We start from the raw sequence: 26,302 nt of genomic DNA on the forward strand, positions 1-26,302 counted from the left end.
TCACTTAGTGAAATCCACTATCTCTGGGTTGGGGTAGGACTCAATTGAATTATATGAAGTATCACTTGCAGAGTGACTTTCATCTCCATACCTTCTCCAGGTACAATGAAAGTCAAAGGTCCTTCCTACAAACACACACACACACACACACACACACACACACACACACCCCACATACATATCCTAGCCACCTTTATAATACTTCTGAGTGCCACATTCTATCAAGTTGTTTTAGGTTCTAATAAACATCTCTGGCTTTATGATGGTTACTACCATGAAACACATTTAAATCATCCTTTTCTTCCCTTATTGGTTAATATTCCCTGAGTAAAATTATTTGTTACACCTTTCCCTAATTTAAATTTGCATTTGTCATATGATAGGCATCTCCAGTGGCTTTTCAACTTTAGGAAAATCCCAACACCCCTCCCAGAAACACAACTACATCAGGTCAAGACAATTACCAGGAGCAATCCTTTATATTATCCAGTTGCATAACACACTTCTTGAATAAATGACATATCCTAATTTAGGATACATCACCAGATTCAAGTCAGAGAGTATCCTTTGCCAGTCAATAAGAGTGCGGGTCACTGGAAGATCTCTTCGTAGAATTTTTCTCAGGGCTTCGTTCGATAACTCCTGTAATTCTTCTAAGACTGCAGCTTGAAATATATTCTCTTGCTCTTCCACAAGCCTTGCAAAATTTAAAGCCAGTTGAGCTTGGTTAACTACTTCCAAGCTTTCTTTCAGGTCCTTGGAGATTTCAATATGAAGGTTGACAGCCCTGAAGAAATGAGCTTGCACAAAAATTCTTCCTGTTACTTGGGTTAGAAATGGATTTATTTGGAAAATCCACTTAGATTTCCAAAGGCCATTCCAGCAATCTCTTGTTTCATAGCTGTGATCCTCAATGCAGGCTATCAAGAACTCCTTATTTTTCACCGATTTTCTCAGCACGTTGCAATTTCCTGTTGGATAGTGGTCATTCACATACAGTTTTAAGGCGCACAGAACAACATTTCTCAGGTATTCTGTCTCATTCCGAATGATACCGTGACTTTGGATGTCTCTTAGCTGGTTTTGAAGCAGGTCGAATTTGAAAGAAAGTTTGCTTTGATAGTCAAAAAATCGGTAGTCACCCACTACGTTGTGGTGAGATAAGAGTACTGGATTTCCATCGATGCAGAGTGGTACAGAGTATTTTTGGCAGTGTTGGTGGCCTGCACACTCACCTTGATGGTGCATGAGTTTTTCATCACGGATAAGCAGACAGAGATCATCAAAAGCATTTACAAATTCTCCTGGAGGAGCTTGTATTAACAGTCTGCGAATTACTCTTTCTTTCTCTTTCCTACTCAGAACACTAAGTGACATGTTTGGTTGCAGCAGAAGCAAGGCTTCTGAAATTAAGAGTGTTCAAAGGATGAGAAAACATTCCATGAGACACCTTTCCCATCAAGGTGTTAAACATTCAAGCTTAAGATTACTATGTCTAACCATGAAAACAGGCTGTCTGGCAAGCTCTGAGTCTCCTGATGAAGTCATAAAGAAGCTTGCTCTATGAAGCATGGAACTTTCGATGATATCACAATGGGTGCTCAGATCCAAAGAAAAACATGACAGTCACCTGACAGCGTGGTACCCAGCCAACAGCTATACATATTTTGAAGATTTTAAGAACTTAACCTCCTGAACAGCTTTCTTCAAAAGTGGTGTGTCTCTGTGTGCATTATATGTTGCCAGGGATCTATAGAAGCAGCCCAGAGTTTCTAGAAACTGTTTGGCAGCCCTTTCACCGTGGGGAACACAGTGGCATTGATTTATTCTCAGGCCCTCAGGGTAGTTGCCCCAAACCCACTGGAAGCACATTATGTTGAAAAATTTCGGCGGGAGGTGAGTCAACAAAATAGTAAAAATAAAACAAGATATGATGGCAGTTGATAGACAAATTCCAAAGAGCAGAGGATGGTGCATTTATAAACATGGAGGGTTTGAAGATGGGCGAAATGTAACAAGAAGCTAGAGATGTTCAAGGGCAGTGAAGTGCAGGGACCAGCCTTGTGTATGGTTTCTGTGGGATTGAAGTGTGAGCGATCTCCAAAGAACACAGTCACAAACCACTCTGTATTTTCTGCTTTCTCTCTAGAAAAAGGGCAGAGGCAACAGCTGATGAATATAAAGAAATTCCTTTACAACAAAAGGGCAGATTTAACTATATTTGGAACCCATGACAACACGTAATGGGGAGAGACTTCTAAGCAAGGAGAAACAGAGCAGGTCATGAAAACATGGAGAACAAATATCCACTCAGAAGTCCTTTCTCTTCCTCTTTCCTCTTCTTTTTATTGATTTATCCCCTTTGCTTGATTCCCCTTTCATTCTTTTTGAAGAGTTCTGAAGTTAAGCCTCTCTCATTTAAGTATAAACTGCTTCCTTCCATCCATCCTAAGCTTTTCTAAGCTTCCTGTGTTTTTCTTATAAGAACATGAGCTTTGCCATATTAAATCATAGCCGTTATATTTAAGGGCTTTTTGTTTTAACGATCTGAATTTGAGTGGGATTTTGAACATTCTTTACCTATACCTTTCATGATTTTATAAACTGTCATATCAATTCTCAACTGTAGTTTTTCAAATTGAAGTGTCCTAATTTTTATAGTTTATCTGTATACAAGAAGTAAGCTCGCTTATTTCAGTTTTCACTTCATACCAAACATACACTCAGCATGGCATTTTTAACCATTTTTGATGGTACTTAAAATGTTGCACTTTTTTTTTGGCATGTGCATAGCTTGACATTTAACTGATGTCATGATGATAATAATTATACCAGACATGGTTATTATTTATTGAACACTTAGTAGCAGAATAGCAGAAACTGGGTATACTAGTATGTTAAGAGCTCATTTAATGCCCCCACCTTCCTAAGTATTAATTTGCCCACTTTTCAGACAAGGGAAGTGAAGCTGAGAGAGGTCAAGAGACAGGGAGATCTGGAAGCCCAGCTGACCCCAGGCCCATTTCTTCAGGAAACAGACTACATTTCCCAAATAACTTGATTTCTCAAATGTTTATTTTTATTCTTTTCCTGTAATTCTTTCATACTTTTAATACGGAATAGTACCTATTTAGTTTTGCTTTAAATATTATTTATCATAGAATTATGTTGTTACTTAAGCACAAGATAGGCTATCCTTTAAGAATAAAATAAAAACGTTAAACTGAAGAGAAATAAAATACTTCTTTAGGCATTTTAAGTACTTCATGATTTTCTGTGAGAATTTCCTTAACTTCTTTTTTTGTGCTTTATACATGGTTTTTGTCAATGATTCGGGATGAATTTAAAGGTGGAAAAATTAACCTAGAAAAAACTCACAGATTACTTGAAAAATTAGATATTCCGTGCAATTATACTCATGTCAAATCTATTTTCAAGGTGAGATGATATCTGCTCCCTGTCTATCCCACCCTAGAAGGACTTAATTCAATATAGGGAGATGTCAATAGCTACTTCTGGATGCTTTCTGCAGAAAATACATATGAAAAAGTAATCTTCTAAGAATTAAAACAATTAATTATGCTAAATATATTTATAATCAAGAAGGAGAGAATTTAGGTAGGTGATAAAATGAGTTATTGATAAAATTTGAAATAATACCAGATTATCAATTTAACACAATTAGGTGAATATATAGGAATATTCACATAAGATTAGGATTGCTCATATGATTAGATCAAAGTCATAAATGATGAACTGGTAAATGGATTGGATCTTAGAAATTTAAAGAAGGAATAAGTAATCTTGAGAGAAATGGCATTTTTCTCACATCAAAGTAGAAAATCATGCCCTAAGTTCTCTGTTTGAAGAAGAACTAGTAGGTAGGGAACCTGGCTCAATTCTCTCACCTGAGGGCAGAGGGAAAGATCATAAATACATGAGAAAAAGTCAAGAGTTCAGCTGATTTTTACACTAGGAAGATGGCAAATTTCTTGGCAAATCAGGCAAGAATTCTAGATTGGTCAATCTAGATATTTAGGAAGATAGAATTCCTGAATATGATAGTGTTTTTAAAAGTGACTACCCAGATAACAATCTATGTTGGTATTGTTACTATTATCACAAACTTCAAAGCTTGTGTTACCTACTAACACGCTAATTAGTTAGCCTGATATAATTTCATGGATGATGGCAGAGGCAGATTTGGGATTCAGGGAAAATAGCTGGTTATTCACAAAAATAGCAGATTGAGAGTATCAGCATTATGATGCCATTTCCTCCAGCCTCAGTTCCCAAAAACATGATGTGAAGAGGGCCAGTTAACATATGCGTATGCAGTGGGTTGTGTTACCAGAGAGAGACCTCAAACTCAAAGAACCCAAATCTTTTGTTATGGGCAGTAAGCCTGTCTGATCTTTGCCTTGGAGAGTGTCATTATCATTATTATCACTCACAGTAAACTTGCTTTTTCCTATGGAAGGAGATACTATCTCTTCATTGTGGTAAACACATATGAAAAGCTAGTTCTGAAGAAAGGGTTGGTGCCTCTTCTCTGAAACTTGCAGACACAGAAGACCATGGAGAGCTGCCCCCATCAAGTACTTCTCTAGTAAGATGTAGTTCCCCCACCCCTGCCATGTTCACAAATCACAAAGAGGAAGTCCAAAATAAAAGCTGTACTTCTCAAGAGATTATGGTAAAAGACTAGTTTCAGGTTGTTTTTATGAATGCAAGAAGTATATGCTGTCATAAGCTATCAGAATTTTAATCAACTCATGTCTAATACTTACCTGAAGAACGCAAGTTTTTGTGAAAGATCTTTACGTTTAGAATTCCCCCTAGTGGTGTCACTCAAAGGGAGAAACAATTATGTACTTTCTAGTTTAATAAAACTCACATTTAACACAATATAGAGGTAATGTATTAAATCTGTATCAAATGTGAAATATGACAGTTCTTATTCAGTGATTATCAGGTTGCTTTGAATTATTTGCAAAAATAAAGATATGTGTCTGAAATGCCCTTGAGTAAAATGCATGCCATATTTAAAAGCATAATGTAGAATGTGCAACAGTTATAACAAGTAAAGAGCTAGCTCATTAATGGAAACTGACAATTATTTGGACAGGGCAGGAAAGAAGGTCTATTTTGTTTAGCAAAACCTTTCTGGAAGGGCTATGAAAACAAAGCGAATTGTAAAAATTAGAGAGACAGAGGTTGCTTAGAATTCTTCAAAAGCCTCTTTTAAATGACCTCAAATAATTTAAAGCATAATTTGCATATAAACAAGGCTGATGATCTGGATAAGTAATTCTTATCTATTAAAATAATTCTCCTAAGCCCTTTAATAGATAATACTCTGCTGTTTTAGGCTAAATTGCCATATATGCCTTAAAATGTTAATTAAATAGAATGTTGGGGAAGGTGTATTGGCTAACTGAATTTTCTGGATAGCTAAAAATTAAGCTTCTTAAACATTGGACTGTTTTGCTTCAACTTCTGTTGTTCATCTTCCACACTTCATGGGTATACCTTATAGTCAGAGTAAATAAAATGAATCATAACGAATCTTATTTTGGTGATCAAAATCTTCCAATGTTTCAAGGCTGTTGTTATTGGCAAGTTCAATGGGCATAGAGATTCTTTACTCCATTAGATCTTAGCCCTGTAGTACTTGGCAAATCAGAAATTTCTAGGGATCCCTGGGTGGCGCCGTGGTTTAGCGCCTGCCTTTGGCCCAGGGTGCGATCCTGGAGACCCGGGATCGAATCCCATGTCGGGCTCCTGGTGCATGGAGCCTGCTTCTGCCTGTGTCTCTGCCTCTCTCTCTCTCTATCTCTGTGTGACAATCATAAAAAAAAAAAAAAATCAGAAATTTCTCTGAGCAAATGTAATCTGCAGAATGAGGATGCTGATATAGTTATCTTGCAGAATTGTGCTGAATACTAAATATTATTTGTGAATGTGTCTAGTATCAGGCTTGGAAAAGAGAAGGCAACTAAATAAATATTAGTTGAAGCTGTAACAATCATAATTGTTAAAAAATATAGAAAATTACATTATATTTATCGATTTCTACGAAACTGACATAAATTCTGATGTGTATTTATTTCCTTATTGGGAGAATATTTACCATGAAATTTAGGTAAAGAAGATGTATCTTTATGACCCTGGCAAAATATTCTAAATTTCACTTTACAAATTAAATTATTGAGTCATTACTTGAGGAACGGTGCCCTAAGGTTTTTTATCCCTTTATTAAAAAAATCTTTATTGATTTTTATCATTGTCTTTAATTTGTAGCATGCAAGTTATTTTATAGGAAATATCATGTGTCATTTCAATACACATTACTAGTCTGAGATTACCTTCTTGATTGTTGGTTGAATATGAAATAGCATCCTACTTAATTTTAAGAATTCATATTATTATTAGACTTAAGTTTTCAAATTCTTGAAGTAGTTAACAACCATGATTAAATCTACTGTATATGCATGGCACTCTGCTAGAAACTGTGAATTGTAAAAAATTAGTAAAGCACTCTTTTTCTCTCATCAGAAGGAAAATAAATACAGAAAATTTATTTAATAAGTAGATTATAATAAATTTCATAGGTAATATATGCAGGGAATCCAAAGAGACAGAGACAAACTTGGGCTTTTATAGAAGATGCCTTTATAGAGATAGCATTTTTGTTGGCCTTGAAGAATAGTAAGCAATATGTGTAGAGTACAGTGTGAGAAGTACTTGGGGAGTAAAAGGTAATGAAGCATGACTTGCATGTAGGATGCATGAAGGGAGTGGTGAGAAATGGTTGCAAGTGCCAGGCATGGCTAGATGTCAAAAATCCTGAGTAGTAGGCTATGGAATTTGGATTTACTTTTATAGGCAATGGGTAGCCATTGAAATTTTTTAAGTAGGGAAATAATGTAAATTATAGGGTAAATTTGGCAACAAGCAGCGTAGAGTGGTTTGAGAGAAGGTAGAGAGAGGAGGGAGAGTATATCTCTGCTGCTCTGCCCTACACATCTTCCTACCTTAGTTCATCTGCCACAGCCTAAGCTTATTTTTTATCTCAAAAATAAATAGCTCCATATCCTTTTCTAAATGTTACACTCTATCTTTTAGCAAATAAACTGAAATAATCCGTTATATTTCTTTCTTCGCTTCTTCAGTGATTCTTGCAATTAATTCTGCCATTAGTAGATCTCTACCTTGAAAACCTCTGTTTTTAAAATGGTAAATAAAGTGGCTAGCCTCTCTGTGCATTTTATTTATTCCTCTTTTCTTAAACTACTCCCCATTCTGACTCCTGTGACATCATTTTCTCTTAGTTTTCTTTTAAAATTTCTGATCATTCCTTTTCCATCTGTCCTATTATTTTTTCTTTTGCTCTCTTCTTAAAATTGAGTTCTTAATTTTCTTTCTTTTTATTTTATATGCTATTCCTGAAAATCTAATTATCCTTTATTTTTGTCCAGTTTTATTTTAGGTGTACAGCATGATGATTTGACATATGTATATATTGAAAAATGATTACCACAATAAATTTAGTAAACATCCATCAGTTCACATAGGTACAAATTTCTTTTTCTTGTCATTAGAACTTTTAAGATAATCTTTGTAGCAACTTTTATTTTTTTATTTAAAAAAATTTTTTGCAACCTTTAAATATACAATATGGTATTGCTAATTTAGTTACCAGACTGTGTTACATCCCTAGAATGTATTATTATACATCCTACATCAGTGTTGGCTATAGTCATCATGTACATTTCATCCTTAGCATTTGTTTATCTTGTAATTGGAAGCTTGTATCTTCACCCATTTCTTTCACCCCTAACCAGCCCTGCCTCTGGCAACCATCAATCTGTTCATCTGTTCTTTGTTTCTATGAGTTCAGTTTTTTTAAGATTCCACATGTAAGTGAGATCATATAGTATTGATTTTTCTCTGACTTATTTCACTTGACATAGTTTTAGGTTTATCCATGATGTCACAAATTATTGCAATTCCTTCTTTTCTATGACAGAATCATATTCATATTTTCTTTGTTGACCTGTTGATATACACTTAACTTGCTTCTACGCCTTGGCTATTGTAAATAATACTGCAAGAAACATGGAAGTACAAGTATCTTTTCAAAATAGTGGTTTTGTTTCTTTGAATCAATATCAATAAGTGGAATTCTTGTATGATATAGTAGTTAGTTCTATTTTTAATTTTTTTGAGAAGTCTTCATATTGTTCAAAACCATTATTTGAATTCTTTTTCAGGTAAATCACTTATCCCTGTTTCAGTAAAGTCTGTTTCTGTATGTTTTATCCTTTTATTTGGAACATAGTCCTCTGTTTCTTCATTTTCTTTTACTCTCTGTGCTAGCTTCTGTGCATTAGATAGAACAGCCACCTCTGCCAGTTTTGAGGGAGTGGTCTCATTTAGAATTAGCTTTATTGTGCATCTCAGCCTTTACTTTTGATTGTCTTTCAACCTTTGTGATTGTCTAAGCAGCATACTTTATTCTTAGTGGTCCCCAGTCATTGAGGCATTGCTAAGACCTATCAATATTCCAAAGGGTAGGATCCCAGTCAGCACCCCGAGATGGGCTGATTAGAAACCTGATCCTCCAGGTGGCAGCATGTAAAATTCACAGGTAAACATCTTCCAGGGAAAGACTGGAAATGGTTTCTCTGTCAACTCCCTCTGCACCAAGCTCCTGGGGGACAAGTAGCCAAGGATTTTCTCTGTTTGCCACAGTTCTGCTGAATCTGTAGGCACAAACCCCATCAGAATCAGGCTGTCAAGGATTTTCATCCCTTGAGTGGCAAAAAGCCAGGGTATCAGATGTGTACACAAACTTTTTTCAGGGAGATACTGGTGATCTGGAGGGAGACAGAGGGAAAGCCCAAATATGGCACCTGCTGGCCTCCCTGGTCTCTGAGGAAGATTGCAGTCTGTCCCTACACCTGTGTTAGATTAGAAGCATGACTTTCAGGCTATAGCTTTTAAGATAACCAAATAGGCCTCTGTTAGAGAAAAACTACTGGTTAGTCTGCTACCTCTGTGCTGAGCCCCTGGGGGATATCCACCATGAGTCCTTGTAAGCTGTTAAAATCTGTTTACTATAATATACAAAAATAAATAAATAAATAAATAAATAATAAGAAACTTAAAAAAAACATCTGTTTACTATAGCTTTGTGGATCTTATGGACATAAGCCCCAGTTGGCTTTCAGAGCTAGATATTTTGAGGGCCTACCTCTCAGGTGGAAGTCTTAAAAGTTGGGGCCCTAGAAGTTGGTTCCAAACTCTTCACTCCTCAGGAAGAAGCTGCGAGTTGTGAGTTCTCTCCCAATTATATGTTGCTATGTTGTGGGTGAATTTTGGGGAAAGATTATGTCTCTGCCTCTCCTGCCCATTTTGATATAGAATTTTTTTTTCATTTACTGGATACACACACACACACACACATACACACACACATATATATATATACATATATATAATTTCACTCAACTGGTTTCTGGATTTCTTTCAGAGGGAATTGTCCCATATGTAGCTGTAGTTTTGTATGTCTATAAGAAAGGTGAGTTCTAGAACTTCTCATGTCACTACTTCATTACCTTTCAATGGCTTCAAATTACCACTTTAATGGGAACAAAGCACAGTTTTTAAAAAAATATTTTATTTATTCATGAGAGACACCCAGAGAAAGGCAGAGACATAGACAGAGGGAAAAGCAGGCTCCCTGTGGGGAGCCTGATGTGGGACATGATCCCAGGACTCCAGGATCATGACCTGAGTCGAAGGTAGATGCTCAACTACTGAGCCACCTGGGCACCCCGAAGCTCAATTTTTCTAATTTAAATAACAAAGCCATGTACACACTACTATTTGTTCATCACTTACCATATTCTAAGCAATGTGTTCGGTTTTTGCATGCATTATTTTAACATCCAAGGAAGTTCTTATTAGCCTCTTTTTACACATAGAGATATTGAGGAAAAGAATGTTGACATGATTTGTTTATATCATATTACTGTGGAAACTCATATCTGAGTCTATCTGCCTGCAAAATCCTTGTGTTTTCTCTTGTAATACACCAGTCCTCATTCCTATTCCAAACAATTGTCTCCTGACTGTCTTGGCTTGGATGAAGATACTTCACATTAGATATGTTTAAAATAAACCATCTTTGCCTTCAAAACTGTCTTTCTCTTTTTTCTTGATTATGGCAGCACCACTCTCTGAGTTATCCAAGCCAGAAACTCAGGAGATTCTCAGACGCTTCCTCTTACCTTACCACTACATCAAATTTTCAAATCTTTTAAGGTCTATTTTATTCCTACACAAAGTCGATTGGTCTCCAACTGCTTGCTACTTACAGCATGCTCTAGCATCTCTGGCATTCCCCTGGGAGCTTGATAGAAATGCAGAATCAGACATTATTGAAGCTGACTCTGCATTTTAACAAGCCCCTCAGTGACTTATATGTCCATTAAAATTTGAATAGCCCTATAAACTGGTTCCTTGCTTTTAATTCTACCTTGTGTACAGCTTCCAGAGTGATCTTTCTAAAACAACATCTATATAATTTTCCTCATTAAAGCTCATCAGTAAGTCACTGGTTGGGAATGAAGTCTGTGAGCCTCAGTGTGGCATCCAAGGGCCTCTAGGCTGCAATTTTGACTTCATCCTTATCTCTCACTGCAGCTTCACTAACATCCTCCCTAATCACACTCCTGTTTTGTACCATCATGTGTTTATTTACTCTGATCCCAACAATTAAAATAACCCTTCTCCTCCCACTTTCAACCATTTTACTTCTCATTGAAAGCTCAGCTCCAGGATCACCTCATCTATAAAGACCTTCTTTTATCTCCAAGAAGAATTGCCCAACTTTCTTTGTGTATTGTGTATAATAATACTTTCACCTCCCCTTTCCTTTTCTAGAATATGAGTTCCCAGAGGGCACTGATAATGTGTTTCTTCTATCTAATTACTACCCAGTTTCATTTCTGATTCATATATTTAGTTAGGAAGAAAGGGAAAACAGAAGACAGAATTGCTAAGCAGTTTAAATTAGTATGTCAGAGTTGGGGGGAAAAGGTGGCAAGTCATGTCGTTTCCTGTGATATATTTTGAATACTTTGTTTTTAGTGTAATTTCAGAGACAAATTTAAAACAACTCAACTTAATTTAAAAGTGAATTCTGTGCTTTGATAGACGAACTTTCTCATGAGGTCAGTTATTTTAAGTGACACCTCATCTTTTTACTAGCAAACTGAGCAATCGTAAATGGTAACATGAAAAAGCTTTATTTCTGTTTTCTGAAAATATACTATCAGAATATCAATAGAATCATTTCAATATGTTCTTTTATCTTCATTTTTTTTTTATCATTAGTTTAAACCTACAGTTGGTTATGTCCTATGCTAGGAAAGGTCCAGTACTAGGCATTGGAAATAAAAAGAATACAATATCTCCCTTCCTGCCATTCATGGTCTTAAGATATGTCATATGTTTTTAAATCATACATAAACATCGAATGGGTTGTTTGGTAAAGTTTGTTTTTCAATGTTTTGTAGAGATTAACCACTTAAGGAATTTTTTATTTATTCATGAGAGACACCAACATATAGGCAAGGGAGAACAGGTCCCTGCAGGGGACCTGATGTGGGACTCCATCCCAGGACCCTGGGAATCACGCCCTGAGTTGAAGGCAGACACTCAACCACTGAGCTACCCAGGCATCCCAATGAATATTTTTTTAAACAAGAGAAAAATGGCTTCGTTACTCTTATTATATGCTGTTTTTATAAGTGATTAATATGTAATATTTCTAAAAGCTGTAGTATTCCCTGTAGTGAGGTCTGAGATTTTGCATATTTTCTGTAATATGTATTTAAAAATATCTTTTCCTATTCTTCCTAGGTTTAGGGATATATTGACTCTTTATCCAATTAAATGCACACATTTCACCAGAATCAAAAAATTGTTTAGGTGATAGATCATGTTCTGAATACATTTAGTCGGGCATTCTTTTATTCTTTTTGGTACTAAGAGTACAAGAAACAAATGGCAAACTTCCTGTCCAAGGCAATTCTAGAAGGGATTTAGGAAAAAAGGCTTTCATTTCAGTGTAATAAATTCTATGAGAGAAGAAGATGCATAGTCTTATAAAAACCCAGAGGTGGGCTATATAATGTGGCTTGTGGGTAGACCCAGAAGTATGTTTGGGAAGATTTCTAGAGGAGGATACTTTTTTCAAGACTTAGTAAAAAATTAGTAGGTTAGGAAGTGACAGAAGGGTTTGAAACAGAAGAAACAACCTCTACAAATAGCAAGATAGTTTGGTGTTTATACTGTAGCTAATTTAGAGCACCAAAAGTGTGAGGTAAAAGGAAGAAAAGCAGACACCATTAATGACATCTTAAGGGACCATGGATGCCACATGATAGAGTTTGAGTTTTGTCTTGAAGACCAAAAAGAATCCTGAGCAATTTAAGAGGTAGTTGAAGGCATCAGATTTGTATTTTACACAATTTATTTCTACTTATATACTGTCAGTATGCATGATGGTATATGGATTTCCTGCTGCTCCTCTGAGTGATTTTGGAGTTAGTTCAAATCCTGGTCTACCATGCCTGTAGTATTGGGGACAATTGACATAAGACTTCTGAGACCCAGTTTCCTCTTACTGGGGATATATTGAATTAATATATCAGCCCTTTATCAGTTTTTCTACTATTATGTGTCTCAGTCTTCAGATTTGAATCCTTCTTGACGATCACTTTCCTTCTTCCAGCTTCCCCTGCTGCTGATTTTGTTACCCAGGCTCCATCCTTACTGATTTCTGTTGCTTTTCCTTTTCCTCTCTCTTTCTACTAAAATTAAAACTGCCCATCTTCAGTAATACAATTTTCACCTATTCTGTGTGGTGCTTATTTTTCAGTGATTTAATTCATTTTTGACTGTTAACTCCTTTGGGGTTGGATTAATTATAGCAATTTTTCGGATTTGTGGCATTTTATATGAATTTTACATCTCCAGTTCTTTCTAGTATCAGATGACCATTTTGATCTTTTGTGAAAAACAAAACAGATCATGTCAGATGGCTAAGCTTAAGCCTGCTCAATAGTAATAAAACTTTCATCAGTTAGTGGATAATCGATTTTATTTTATACTGCTACTTAGTAGGACTGTAATTTTTAATTTACACAATTTTATATAACCAAATTTGCAGGAATTACAGGCATGCTTTGATTTTTATGGGCTTCTTAAAGACCTTATAACAAAATTAGTGGAATGGGGCTAAAATAAAATAAATTTAATTCTATGACATTGACTTATGTGGCCCTCAAAATCCAGAATTTAAAAATAGTAAGTTGAATCTTGTTAGTCTACCAAGATAATGGATAATATGAATTACTTTAAGATTATGCAATTTTAAGGTGCTGTTATTGCTGAATGAGCTCTGGACCCAATTTGACAAGAACAGATCCCAACTTATCTTCATCCCATTCCCACTTGAGGCTTCATCCCAGTCCCTGCTTCTTTAAGTTGCTCCATACACATGGGTTAATCTTTTGTGAACTAACTTGGTGCTCTTCATATTCGATTCCGAGCTCAAATTGCTTCTTGGATCCCTCCTATCAAACTGTCTGGCCTACCACTAAACTTTTGCTGTTGTACTCTAGGGATTCGTTTTATGGGCAAAAGTGCAAAGGATGAGACACTAGGCTGGATGATGTGAGGGAAGCAGAACTTGATAAGACATGACAATATATTGATATCTAGAACTACCATTTATTGTATATCTGCAGTCCTCACAGTGACTTGATGACATAGGTGGTGTTAACTATCTCTATTTTTCAGATGAAGAATATGAACCTCAGAGTTTAATTTATATGTCCAAAGTCCCACATACTTTGGAGCTCAGAATATAATGTTTGCTCTATTTGCTTACAAATTGTCAGATTTTACCACAGTAGAATGGTCCTTCAGCACATGTTCCAGCACTACAAGCTGTTTATAATGTCATGAGAGAGTTAAAATATAAATAAATACCCTCATTTGAAATTAAAGGTCCTTATAAGGTGTACTTTTTACACTCCAAAGATTTTTATTTGTAAATGATTCTACTATTTTTTTAACTCTCTCCAACGCTAGACATTCCTGACTTCTCTGCTTCACACATATCACATTTTAACACATTGAGTCCTCTGACGTCTCTGTTCATAATTTCACTAATAACTGTTCTTTAGTTTCTACTTATTACCCTCCAATCTGGATTGCACTTCTCTGTTCCATCCTGCAGTTCTCTTATCTCTTCCAGTTGGTCATGCACAACTCGTCATTCTAAACTTTTACTTCTGCTAGTCATTTTCCTACTTAGAACCTCACAGTGTTTCTGATACTTTTAATAACTGGACACAGCCCATTGTCTTGTTTCTATTGCATGAAGGTCAAGCATGAACTTTCCAGAAGAGCTAGATGAATCCACTCTTTCCTATCAGAACCTATCTTGTTTGTCCGTGCCCCCAATTCTTCAATGATTATGTACATCCCACTTCCTTAAGATGCTACATAACTACTGCAGTTACTGTAGTACTACTACCACTCCTGCAGCTTCTGTAGCTTACAGTGATCTTGAATGTCTCTGATTTACTCTGATGTTTATGCATATCAAGGAGCATGGGATTGCATATCATTTAGGAGGGTTTTAAGATACTGAAGGAGAGTGGAAGAGAAAAAAATTAAACATGATTGAAAGACAACCTAGAATCCTTATCCTCTTCCACACTTTTTTCTGTTCCTACAGAGGCCACTGGGTTTTAAGTGGTGATTTTCCACTTATCTTTTTCCAACTTTGGCATCTTTAATGCAATTTTAAATATTTTATTTGAGATAAGAATCTAATGAGATTAATTTTATTTCAAGTGTTAGTTGTTATGTATATTATAGAAATGCTCTAACCTAATAATTTTGTGTATTTTTTATATTCACAATGTGAGCCCACCAGTCATTTTTTTTTTAGTAGGATAATGACAGGCTGAAACAAGGACGAATCACCATAGAAGAATTTAGATCAATTTATCGAATTATTGCACACAGAGAAGAAATTGTTGAGATTTTCAACACATATTCTGGAAACCAGAAATTTCTTTTTGAAAAAAACCTCCTCGAATTTTTGAAACAAGAACAGTATGCACTTGACATGAGAAAAAATATTGCTTTTGAGATCATTCAAAAATATGAGCCTATTGAAGAAGGTATGCTTACATTTCAAAGTATTCTCAAATATCTAAATACAAAGTATTTTTTATGAATTACAGTTATTAAATTCAAATTTTTGGATAGGTCAAATTTCTTTTGGATAATGTAAAATATTGGCAGTTTTATTTATGTATTTTATTGACTTTACATATATCTTTCAGAAAACTGCACTAAATAAACAATTACATTCTTTCCTACTTCATTGTCCAGTTTCCTTTTCTTTTCTTTTTTTTTTTTTTTTTTACTGCTTTGGTGTAACTCTTAAGTGTTCAGAGAGGAGCTTAGGCATGCAAAGCAAGATGAGCTTCTGTTACATACACTGTAATGAAAGAAAGTGTCTTCATTTTCATTAATAAGTTAAAAACCAAGTAATACTCTTCTAGTTTTATACATTATACTATTGAAAATATATGGAAGTATTACATTAGCTAAGTGAAAACTATTCTAGGAAAAAATAAAATATTACAAAATCACTACCTTCTTCATTGTACACATAATTGTCTATAACATTCCATAAACATTGAACGTTATTTGCTTTTCCTTATTTTTGAATATAGTCATCTTGTTCATTTGTTTTACTTTTTTAAGATTTTTTTTTTACTTTTTTGAGAGAGAAAGAGAGAGGGAGAGAGCAGGACATTGGGCAGGGGCAGAGGGAGAGGGAGAAGTAGATTCCCTGCTGAGCAGGGAGCCTGACATGGGGCTCAATTCCAAGGACCCCAAGGTCACAACCTGAGCTGAGGGCAGAAGCTTAACCAACTGAGCCATCCAAGTGCCCCTAGTCATCTGGTTTACATTAAATGACAATTTAAGCAAATGATATGTCATATAATTTTTGATCTTTGTCTCACTTTTTAATGTCAAAACATTTTGCATTTTTTCACTTATTCTTATCTTTAAATGAAATCATAAAGACATTATATAATAAAATATTCACATAATTATGGAAAAGTACCACAAAAGAAATGTTTAGCCCTGTACTAATTAATACAATAGCTCAAAATATTTATTTAACAAGGGCAGTATAAAAGTTCAAGTTATGCCTTTGAAAGTTGGTTTATGTACCAATGTTTAATATATGATAATATGGGTTTTAACAAAATCAAACATTTCTTCATTGAGTCATATATTCATAATTGATTCAAATATTTATTTGAGGCAACCAGGTTTGCTTCTGGGGGCTGGGGATACAGTGAAGAATAAGGCAAACTAGATTTTATATTAATGATGGAGGTTTGAGGGAAATTGACAATAAATACATGTATAAAAGGATGATTCCACAGAATGCTGTGTACTGTGAGTGTTAGAGAATAAACAACCCAGGAAGACTTGTATTAGCTCTGGTTGGGAGTTTAGAGTGGTCCACTCTGAGGATGTGACCTTTGAGCTGAGACCGAAATGACGAAAAAGAACTAGTCATGTGACAAAGTGTGAGAAGTTTCTGAGGTCAAGAGAAGTATTGAACTTGAGTTAGAGAATTCAAGGAATAAGAGGAGGATATGGTTAGAACTCAGAAAATGAGGGCAAGAGGAATTTGGGAGACAGGCAAGGATCAAGTCACGTCTGTCTTGCAGGTCATAATTAGGATTTGGGTTCCATGACACGTTCGGTGTCATGAAAAGATTTTGGAGAGTTGTGGTAAGACTGAATGCAGTACTAGTAGGAGTTTGGTGTGACCACTATTACAATTTTTGCAGGTTTGCAACCAGAGAAAGAGCTTGCATCAGCATGTAAAACAACTACATCGCTAAACATGCCTGATGAGTTCAGCTGACTACTTCTTCTTCTTTTTTTTTAATAGCAAAAACTTTCTCTAAAGAAGTGGTGAATTGATTTATGTTCTGGATCAAGTTTTTTATGTCATTGCAAACTTGAAACAACTAGTCTACAGATGAGCTCTTTGAGTAGCACAGATGCAGTGAATATTAAAAAAAATTACTTTGGGACCATTAACTGCAGGTGGTAAATCAAAAAACACAAAAGGATAATGGCATGGTGGCATTGACATTTTGGAATTGTGTTTGCATTTTAACTATGATACTACAACTGTTCATCCATTTCATCATTTGAGCCTCCCTCAGCCTCAGATACTTTCACACACAGCCAAGACCTTGTGTTTCATTTACATGCTTATTGATCACTTATTAAGTCCAATTAGAATTACAATTGGATAGTCCCAAATGCCAGGGGCTCCTCAATCTCATCCCACTTTGGTACACGATGTTTTTAAAAAAATGAGGTTTTTAAATATTCATGAAATTAACTCTCATGTCAATCTGGTAGCTTTTAAGGGCACAAAATTAGTTTGTTTTCTATTCCATTATCAAAGATTTTAACTTAATTATTCAACAATTCAAAAGGGCTATAAACCAGTCACTTCCCTAAAAAAAGAATAAAATCATGCAAATCTTTACTATTACAATATATGATGCATTTACCCCATATGCTCTCATACTCCTAAGTTTGCATGTCTTTGAAACAGAGTTTGCATGCCTATAAACATTTTATGTATTCTCTTCTAGCTTTCATTTTTTAAGCCAGAATTGTAATAGCATTTTGAATGCTGATTTTTTCACTTTTATGAAGTCATAAACATTTTCCTTTGTCACTATATATTTTTTTCTGATACATTATTTTAAATTACTTGGTACTGTATCATATTTTGAGCTTTAATTTGTTTTCTTCCCTCATTTATTTTGCTTTTATAAATAATGCTAATGTAAGCATTCTTACACATCAATCTTTGTCTGAGTCTCTATTTCTGCAATGTCAATTCCCAGAAACAAAATCCTTTGCCAAGGATCACTTTCTAGTTTTTTATTTTATTTTATTTTATTTTATTTTATTTTATTTTATTTTATTTTATTTTATTTTATTTTTAAAAGATTTTATTTATTTTTTCATGAGACACACACACACACACAGAGGGAGAGAGAGAGAGAGAGAGGCAGAGACACAAGCAGAGGGAGAAGCAGGCTCCATGCAGCAAGCCTGAGTGGGATTCGATCCTAGGTCTCCAGGATCACACCCTGGGCCGAAGGCGGCGCTAAACTGCTAAGCTACCAGGGCTACCCTCACTTTCTAGTCACATCAGCTGTTATTTTGAGACAAATTGAATTATGAACAACAAAATAATAACAAATAGCATTTATAGAGCTAATTCATTTAACTAATATGTTGGGATAAGTGCTATGATTACCATCGTTCTAAAGATATGGAGAAGTTAACTAACATGCCTGATGTATAACAAGTAAATAGACTTAACAAAAACTGTCTGATTCTGGAGCCAGTGTTCTGCCTTAATAGGTAATTTTGATAATCTTATGCCAAAAGCATAGAAGTTCAGAGATACTTTACTAAAGATGCTAATATGCAAAAGATCCAGAAATTCCAGTCATAGGCGTGTACCCAGCATAAATGTGTACATATTTGCACCAAAAATCATGTACTGGTTAATTATAGCAGCAATTCTTTGTAAGTGCCTCAAATTGGAAATTATCTAACTGCTCAAGAACAGAACTGATAAATAATTATGGTGTACTCACACAATGGAATATACAAAAATGAGAATAAACATCTAACTATATGCAACTATAAGAATAAATCATAGAAACAACGTTGAACAAAATAAATCAGCCACAAAAAAAGCCTACTGTATGAATTCATTCCTAGAAAGCACAAAAAAAACAGAGAAAACTAATCTAGGTGATTAGAAGCCAGACCACTGAATACACTTGAGTTAGTGGAGAACGAAAAGTTAGCAGAAGGCAGGCTTCTGGGGTGCTGCAATGTTCTGTTCTTTGAGCTGGGTGCTGCTTATCTGGAGGTTTAGTTTATGGAAATTCATTGACCTATGATACATATATTTCTTTATATGTATTTTTAAAACATTTAAAAATCAAAGATTAATTAAATAATATACTCTTTTAGAATGTTGATATAGAAGGACTTAGAGGTACTCATCAGAAAAATTTCATTTCCACAGAAAAATTAGAAATAGTATCAATATTAATTCTAAATGAGTATTTTAGAAACATGCTCTACTACTGAATAAGTATTAAAGTGAAATGTAATTTTTATATAGTTAATGATATTTCTGCATCCTTTTAACTTACATTTTATAGTTAAGAAAGCACACCAGATGTCATTTGAAGGTTTTACAAGATATATGGGTTCACCTGAATGTCTAGTATTTAAAACTGATTGCACAGAAGTTTATCAAGATATGAATCATCCATTAAATGATTATTTTATTTCAAGTTCACATAATACATACTTGATATCTGACCAGTTACTGGGACCAAGTGACATTTGGGGATATGTAAGGTATTTATTTTTATATTTATATTCATTACATTTTACAACATTTGAAAGTTCCAATGAGTGGTAATTTCGAGTAAAAGCAAACTGCACATTGTGTAAAAACATAGAAAAAGAAATTTTGATTTGTGAATATCTTGGAGAGGTAACCTTTGAATGGCTATATAATTATTCTGTATTTTAATATCATACATTTTCCTTCTAATTCTTCCTATTGACCTCCTTTCCCTGGTTATTGGTTATCCCTTGTGAGGTTTCCTAAATAATTTGGATACCTTTTATAGGAAACCATATGAAGAATTTTCTTATCCCCAAAACATCTTAGATTTTAAAAAATATGGTTAAAATTAATTCCCAGTCATCAAGACACCATGCTATAAGTAAATGCAACACATAAGTAGATAAATTATATACTTTGGCATTTATAGATTAGATAGATAGAGATTTATATGTCAAATAATTTACATAAATTAAGTACATCTACATCTCATTAAGTACATGCTACATCTCTAATTTTGCATTCTACAATGTATCACACTGTCAATATTAGGCTTCATCTTAGATAGTCAGCTGAAAATACATTGGTGAACAAGATTTTCAGAGCGCATATGTTCATGAGAATAGACATAATAAGCAGGTAAACAGATTGATATATTTTTTTAATATTTTATTTATTTATTCATGAGAGACGCAGAGAAAGAGGCAAAGACATAGGCAGAGGGAGAAGCAGGCTTGTCGCAGGGAGCCTGATGTGGGACTCGATCCCCAGACTGGGATCACACCCCGAGCCAAAGGCAGATGCCCAACCACTGAGCCACCCAGGCATCCCTCGATTGATATTTTCAAGGACAGATGAGTCCTTGAAATAATTTCTACTCATACTTAATTACTTATGAGTACTATGAGTCCACATAGAGAAGGTAAGCTAGGGTAACATGAGAGAGAGTAACTATGGAATGGAGGGTGTTCCTTTAGTTAAAGGGTCAGGAAAGACTTCTCAAGAGGTGACATAGTTTGGTCTGAGTGATGATAAAGAGGAAGCCTCAGAAATATTTGGGCATGCTAAGCAGAAGAAATAATAAATGCTTAGGCATGTTCAAATGAGAGAAAGCAAGTGTGGCTAGAAACAAGAGAATGGAGGATGAAGGCAGGTGAGTTTAAGGAAGTAGATAGGGTCAGTTTATGAGGGTTTTACAGGCCATGGGAATAAGACTGGATTTTATTTCAGTTGCAGTGGGAAGCCATTGGAGAGATTTTCCATAAAATAATGTCATAATTCAATCTACTTTTTACTGTGCAGGAAGGATTGATGCTTAGGTAGAAGATGATTGGAGAAGATATTGTAGCAATACGCTGACGATCGTTATGTAGATGATGAATTTATGAGGTAGCTGTTGAGATCAGTGGTTGAATTTGAAATACATTAAGGAGGCAGAGCCAAGAAGACTTACCAGGTGGTCTGAAGGGAGGTACAAGGCAAAGAGAGAACTATCAAGATTTTTGGCCTGATAACTTAGCATGTGATGATCCTATTGACAGAGATAGTGAAGTCTGAGAAGACCAGTGTAGGGTGTGAGGCAAAAGCAAGAGTGTAATAATTCCCACATTCCGTTGAGTTACCAAATCATTGTCAAAGGGCTAGGTCAGACAGTCAGTTAAGTATAACTGTCTGGGACTTAGGAGAAATATCTAGACTGGACAAACAGAATTGGAAGTCATCAATATATAAATAATACTCAAAGCTATGTGGTTGGTTGGTGTTAATTAAGGAAATCATGGGTGTAAAAGATATCTCCATGATAATATCAGATTTACAAATAAACATGGCTTCTCCAATATAAAATCTTACATAAACACATGAATCCATGAGCTCAGAAATATATCTAATTAGAATCCATAAAGATAACCCAATTTATAGCTATACTTTCATTATAGAAATTCTACTCATACTTAATTACTTATATATTTTTTTAAAAAAGAGAAAATATGCATTTTCATAAAGTTGATTTAACAATGCGGAAAATTTACTTTTGAATGAAGAAAATGTTCCACCCAAGTAAACATTTAAATTTTAATTTAATTGAATTGTACTTAAATTTAATTGTATTTCTTCCACCCACTTGTGGAAGATACCTTTTTATTAATGCAAATTTTTCAAAATTTCTCTATGCGTGAGAGGTGGTATAATGTAGTGTTGATTGATTAATGCTAAGTTTCTGGTGCTGATCTTTCCTGTCTTTCCCTCCTTTATAAATTATGTGACAGTTACAACCTCTTTGAATCTCAGCTTCCTCATCTCTAAAAGAGGAAGACTAATATTAACTACCTTAGAGTATTAAATATTTTAATCCAAGAAAGGCCCTTAAACTTATGTAAGTGGGACAGATTTTTTTTTTAATGTGACAGAAATTTCTACTATTCATTTTCAAAAGATGAATTAGTGTGAAATAGTAGAACGTGGCTTCCCTAACACCACTGGGGGAGACACAACTTTCTTTTATGTGCCTCTGAATTAAATGAGTTGGCCTGACACAGTGAAATCCACTCAAATCATTTTTGCTGGGGACCAAACCATGTAGTTGAAATAGGCAATTTGGTAAAGGTTGGCTTGATCTAAGGATAAAATCAAAACTATCTAGAGAAGTAGCAAGAACCAGTATTAGTTAGGTTGGCCTTCATGGAAAGTTTTCTTTCACAAGTCAATAGTTTTTTTGTTTTCCCAGAAAAGCGTTCAAGATTAGTCTCTGCTAACAGCACAGAGGACTGATATTCTGTATAAGAAACGGCAAGACAATTTACTTAGACAATCAACTAAGAGAGAGTAACGCAAACATTTTTTAATGGCAATTAATAAAGTTTACACATAAATATTGCTTCTCCAATTTAAAATCTAAATACATAAATAAATCCACAGATGAGAAATACATTTATTTTGAATTCTACAAATATAACCCAGTTTAGGACTTGTACATAAATTAGATAGTCAGCTTATTCACCCTTGGAAAAATTGATGGGAAAACAAAATTTTCTTAGAAGAGCATGCTAGGTCATTTCTCCAATACAAGGACAAACAGACTAAAAAAAAAACTCTTAAATTTTACATTTTAGTGCATCACTATATACCCAAATAAAGTCATGTGCATTTAAAAAAGGAAAACAAAAATGGTCTTAAAAAAACAAACTAATCTCAGAGAAACTAAAAATATATATATATATATATTTATTTTTATATTTTGCATTGTTTTGGTGAAGCATCCAAAATAGATGAAATTTTCTTCCTCCCTAATACTCTACCTCCTGGGGTTCCCTCCCCTTTCATTCATATTATTCCCAAAGGAGCATTAGGTCTCCTTGTTTTCTGAATTCAGCACCTGGATTTTGGGATTATAATTGTTTTATCTTTTCTCAGTTAATACCCCTATCTAAATATTGCTTGAGTCATCTTAGAAAGTTGACTAAATTTGATCCCCCAAGAAGTATTAGATCTAAACGGTTTATTTTCTGATATGGTTTCTTTGATATTCTGTGTTTCTCTTTGGAAGAACTGCTGATTTTCTCTCAAGTACCTGGTGCTGGTACCATGCTCTCTTTTCCTATTATGGCTTAAGGCAGGATTTTTCAAATCTTCACATTTGATGTCAGATCATTCTTTGCTGTGCATGGTAGAATGTTTAGCAGTAACCCTGGCCTCTACCCTCTAGATGCCAGTTGCAAATCTCCTTTCCATTCCCAGTTGTGGCAACCAAAAGTGTCTCCAGACGTTGCCAAACGTGCCCCAGGAGGCAAAATTGTGACTAAAAACTACTGGCCTAGAGACAGGATAAGTTGATATACTTCTTGGAAAACAAATGTTAATTTGGTTTTCTATGGGCAAAATACCTTCAAGTATGGTAGGAGGCTTCTTTGATCTATTCCCTGAAACATAGCTGTCAATTCTAAGGTCCTGATGTCTCAAGTCAGCCCTTTTTTCATTCAGTCTCTCTTCCAAGATTGTATTTTAGGAGATCACATCTGTCTGCCTTCCACTTGTTTTCTTACGTCCCTATAACTCCCATTTTTTTCTAATAAAACATAATAAATGTTTATTGATAGTGAATTATAGATAACAAACATTTTTTATGAGACTGAAATTTTAGTTCCTTCCCTTGTAGAAATTATAGCATAAGGGATAGGGAGAAATTGCAGGATTCAGAGTCCACAGCACTGCACATTGCACTATCTTGGGGATGCTGGAAATGTGGATGGCATAGATTACTTCCATGTCAAGCTGTGCTCAAAGAAAAAAGAAAAGTGTGTTCAGTTCAACACAACAACTTGTCTTCGTTATGGATTTGATAATACATTTATTGCAAAATCACGAATAGTCTTTGGGATATTTTGACACTATAGCATATATTTTTAATGATCCAGAAATGACAATTTATTTTGCTTAAATTTTACTAGTGCCCTTGTGAAAGGATGCCGTTGTCTGGAAATTGACTGCTGGGATGGATCACAAAATGAACCTGTCGTATACCATGGTTATACACTCACCAGCAAGCTTCTGTTTAAAACTGTTATCCAAGCAATACACAAATATGCATTCATAGTACGTGCGTATCTTTGTTAAATTATAGTTATTTAAACACAATATAATTTACTTGCTTCAAAATCCTATAATGCTTGGCTTTAGTTTAGATCAGTGAAATTTCAAATTGTGTGTTATGATATGTAGGATATAATTAAAGGTAGATTTATCAAAGTTAATCTCAAGTAGTAAGATGAATGTTTCAGGGAACTTTCTGTTTAGTTATATAACATATATAGAATGTGTGTGTGTATTTTGTTACAATGCAAAATATATTTCTTACTGTGAGTTACAGCCAAAAACGTTTAAGAATTACTGGTATATATAGTAGTAAATATTTTAGCAATATTCAACTACTTTACTTTCAAGACATACAATAAAATATGTCAAAAGTGTATTATATAGATTGTTGACAGTTTTTATGACTATGATGGCAGCTAGTCATACAACAAAGAATGTTTAGAAGTTTACTTGGATTTTAAAGTTATCGTTGGATTTACTAAAGTCACAGATTCAAAGATCTAGTTCTTTTGAGAGCTTCTAAATTCAGCCTACAAATCCTAGTCTATAAATTGAATGGGTTTTACCATTAAGTTTAGAAAAATACTTGATTCTAGTTACAAATGTGACTTGTAAAGCACTTGTGGACATTTTAAATTGTTTTTGTAAAGTTAGTATGTTTGATTTTTTAAGTATTTCAATCACAGTGGCATTGAAGAGATTTAACAAAATCTCACTGAGTATTTAAACAATGTATATCTAATAAATTAAACATACAAATTTGATAAACCTAAAGTTCTCCTAAGTAGGTCAATACATTATCTATGAATATAAACATAACTTAAAAAATAACAAATTTAAAAAAATAACAAATTTAAATAAGCTGCTCTATTATTTGAGAGTGTAAAATACTAAAATGTATAAAATATACATATAAAATATGAAAAATTTCTTTTAGTATAAAACATTGATATATGGCATTGATTCTCTTAAATATCTAATTTCTGATGATTTCTAAATTTATATCTTGCCCTTGAACTCTATACCAACATAGATAAGGACATATTGGACATCTCCTCTTGCATATTTAACTAGTGTATTTAACTTAACATGTTTAGAACTGAGCTCAAGATACTCCTCTTCCTTGCAGGCCTGCTCTTCCCATGGTCTTCCCCATCTCAGTTATGGGTAACTCCTGTGTTCAAGCTTAAATCGTTGTAGTCAACTTTAACTCTCCTCCCTTTGTTTATCTCCAATCCTTCAATAAGTTCTTTAGCAAATCCTCTTGGGTCTACTTACAAAATATATGCTGAATTTAACCCCTTCTCTCCATGCTCACTGTCACTGTCCTGGGCAACTACCTTCACTTCTCACTCGGGTTTTTGCAATGGCTTCTTATTCAATGTTCCTGTTTCTCTCCTGGTTCCCCTGCAATTTCATCTCAATGTTTCAGCCAGGGTTACCTTTTGGTAAGTCAAATCATGTCATTCCCCTTCTCAAAACCTTCAGTCCCACTAAAAATACAAACTAAAATCCATGTCTAACCTGTTTTCTGTTACCTCCAACTTCTACTCATCTCTCCATTTTTCACATGGCCATTCTGGCCTCTTTACTGTCTTCAGACACATCTCAAAGCCCTTGCCCTCCCTATTCTCTTTATCTGAAATACTCTTACCAAGTATTTGCATAGCAAATCCTTTCACATCATTCAGGATGGATAACTGAGAAAATAGAAGCAATCTTAAAATTCAAAAGCCTTGCAAGGATGGAATCCCTTATAGCTTCTAAGACTTAAAGGGAAAGAGATGAAATGAAAAAAGGTCTTTGAAGCAACAAAGACTCAATGAGACTTCTCAGCTGAACTAGGGGACTCAGTTTTGTAGCAAAGGTTGGACTAAAAGTTGAAATTTCTACTCAAGATAATCACCATTAATTCGGGGAACAGAGCAGTAAAATAAAATAGACATGATAATTATGACTAGGAAAGAACTTTAGATATAGTGACTGGTACATGTAACCTAACTAAAAGGATGCATATAGGGAATCTAACATTTTAAGGGAATTACATTGCCAAAAACACAACACAATACCAACATAGCAAAATAAAACACAAGCATGACTCTTAAGTGAGCCTTA

At 34.6% G+C, this 26,302-nt stretch overlaps 2 protein-coding genes across 6 annotated transcripts in view; one reads left to right on the forward strand and one right to left on the reverse strand.

Moving 5' to 3' along the window:
• Positions 1–460: 460 nt before the first annotated feature.
• CAPZA3 (capping actin protein of muscle Z-line subunit alpha 3) lies at positions 461–1,546 on the reverse strand. Its single transcript, XM_077870897.1, has one exon. The coding sequence runs from the start codon at positions 1,375–1,377 to the stop codon at positions 478–480; it is 900 nt and encodes a 299-aa protein (XP_077727023.1). The 5' UTR covers positions 1,378–1,546; the 3' UTR covers positions 461–477.
• Positions 1,547–1,578: 32 nt separating this feature from the next.
• Positions 1,579–26,302, forward strand: part of PLCZ1 (phospholipase C zeta 1) — an 82,713-nt gene continuing 57,989 nt past the window's right edge. For all 5 annotated transcript variants that reach the window (XR_013364238.1, XR_013364237.1, XM_077870895.1 and 2 more), the window contains exons 1-6: positions 1,579–1,715; positions 2,150–2,302; positions 3,315–3,438; positions 15,044–15,275; positions 19,404–19,605; positions 24,043–24,187. Coding sequence is in view for 3 of the 5 variants with exons in the window: in XM_077870895.1 (XP_077727021.1) it covers positions 2,292–2,302; positions 3,315–3,438; positions 15,044–15,275; positions 19,404–19,605; positions 24,043–24,187 (714 nt within the window). In the remaining 2 variants the exon portion in view is untranslated. The remainder of the gene's footprint in view (positions 1,716–2,149; positions 2,303–3,314; positions 3,439–15,043; positions 15,276–19,403; positions 19,606–24,042; positions 24,188–26,302) is intronic.

The sequence above is a fragment of the Canis aureus genome, chromosome 25, assembly GCF_053574225.1.
Source record: "Canis aureus isolate CA01 chromosome 25, VMU_Caureus_v.1.0, whole genome shotgun sequence".
NCBI lineage: Eukaryota > Metazoa > Chordata > Mammalia > Carnivora > Canidae > Canis > Canis aureus.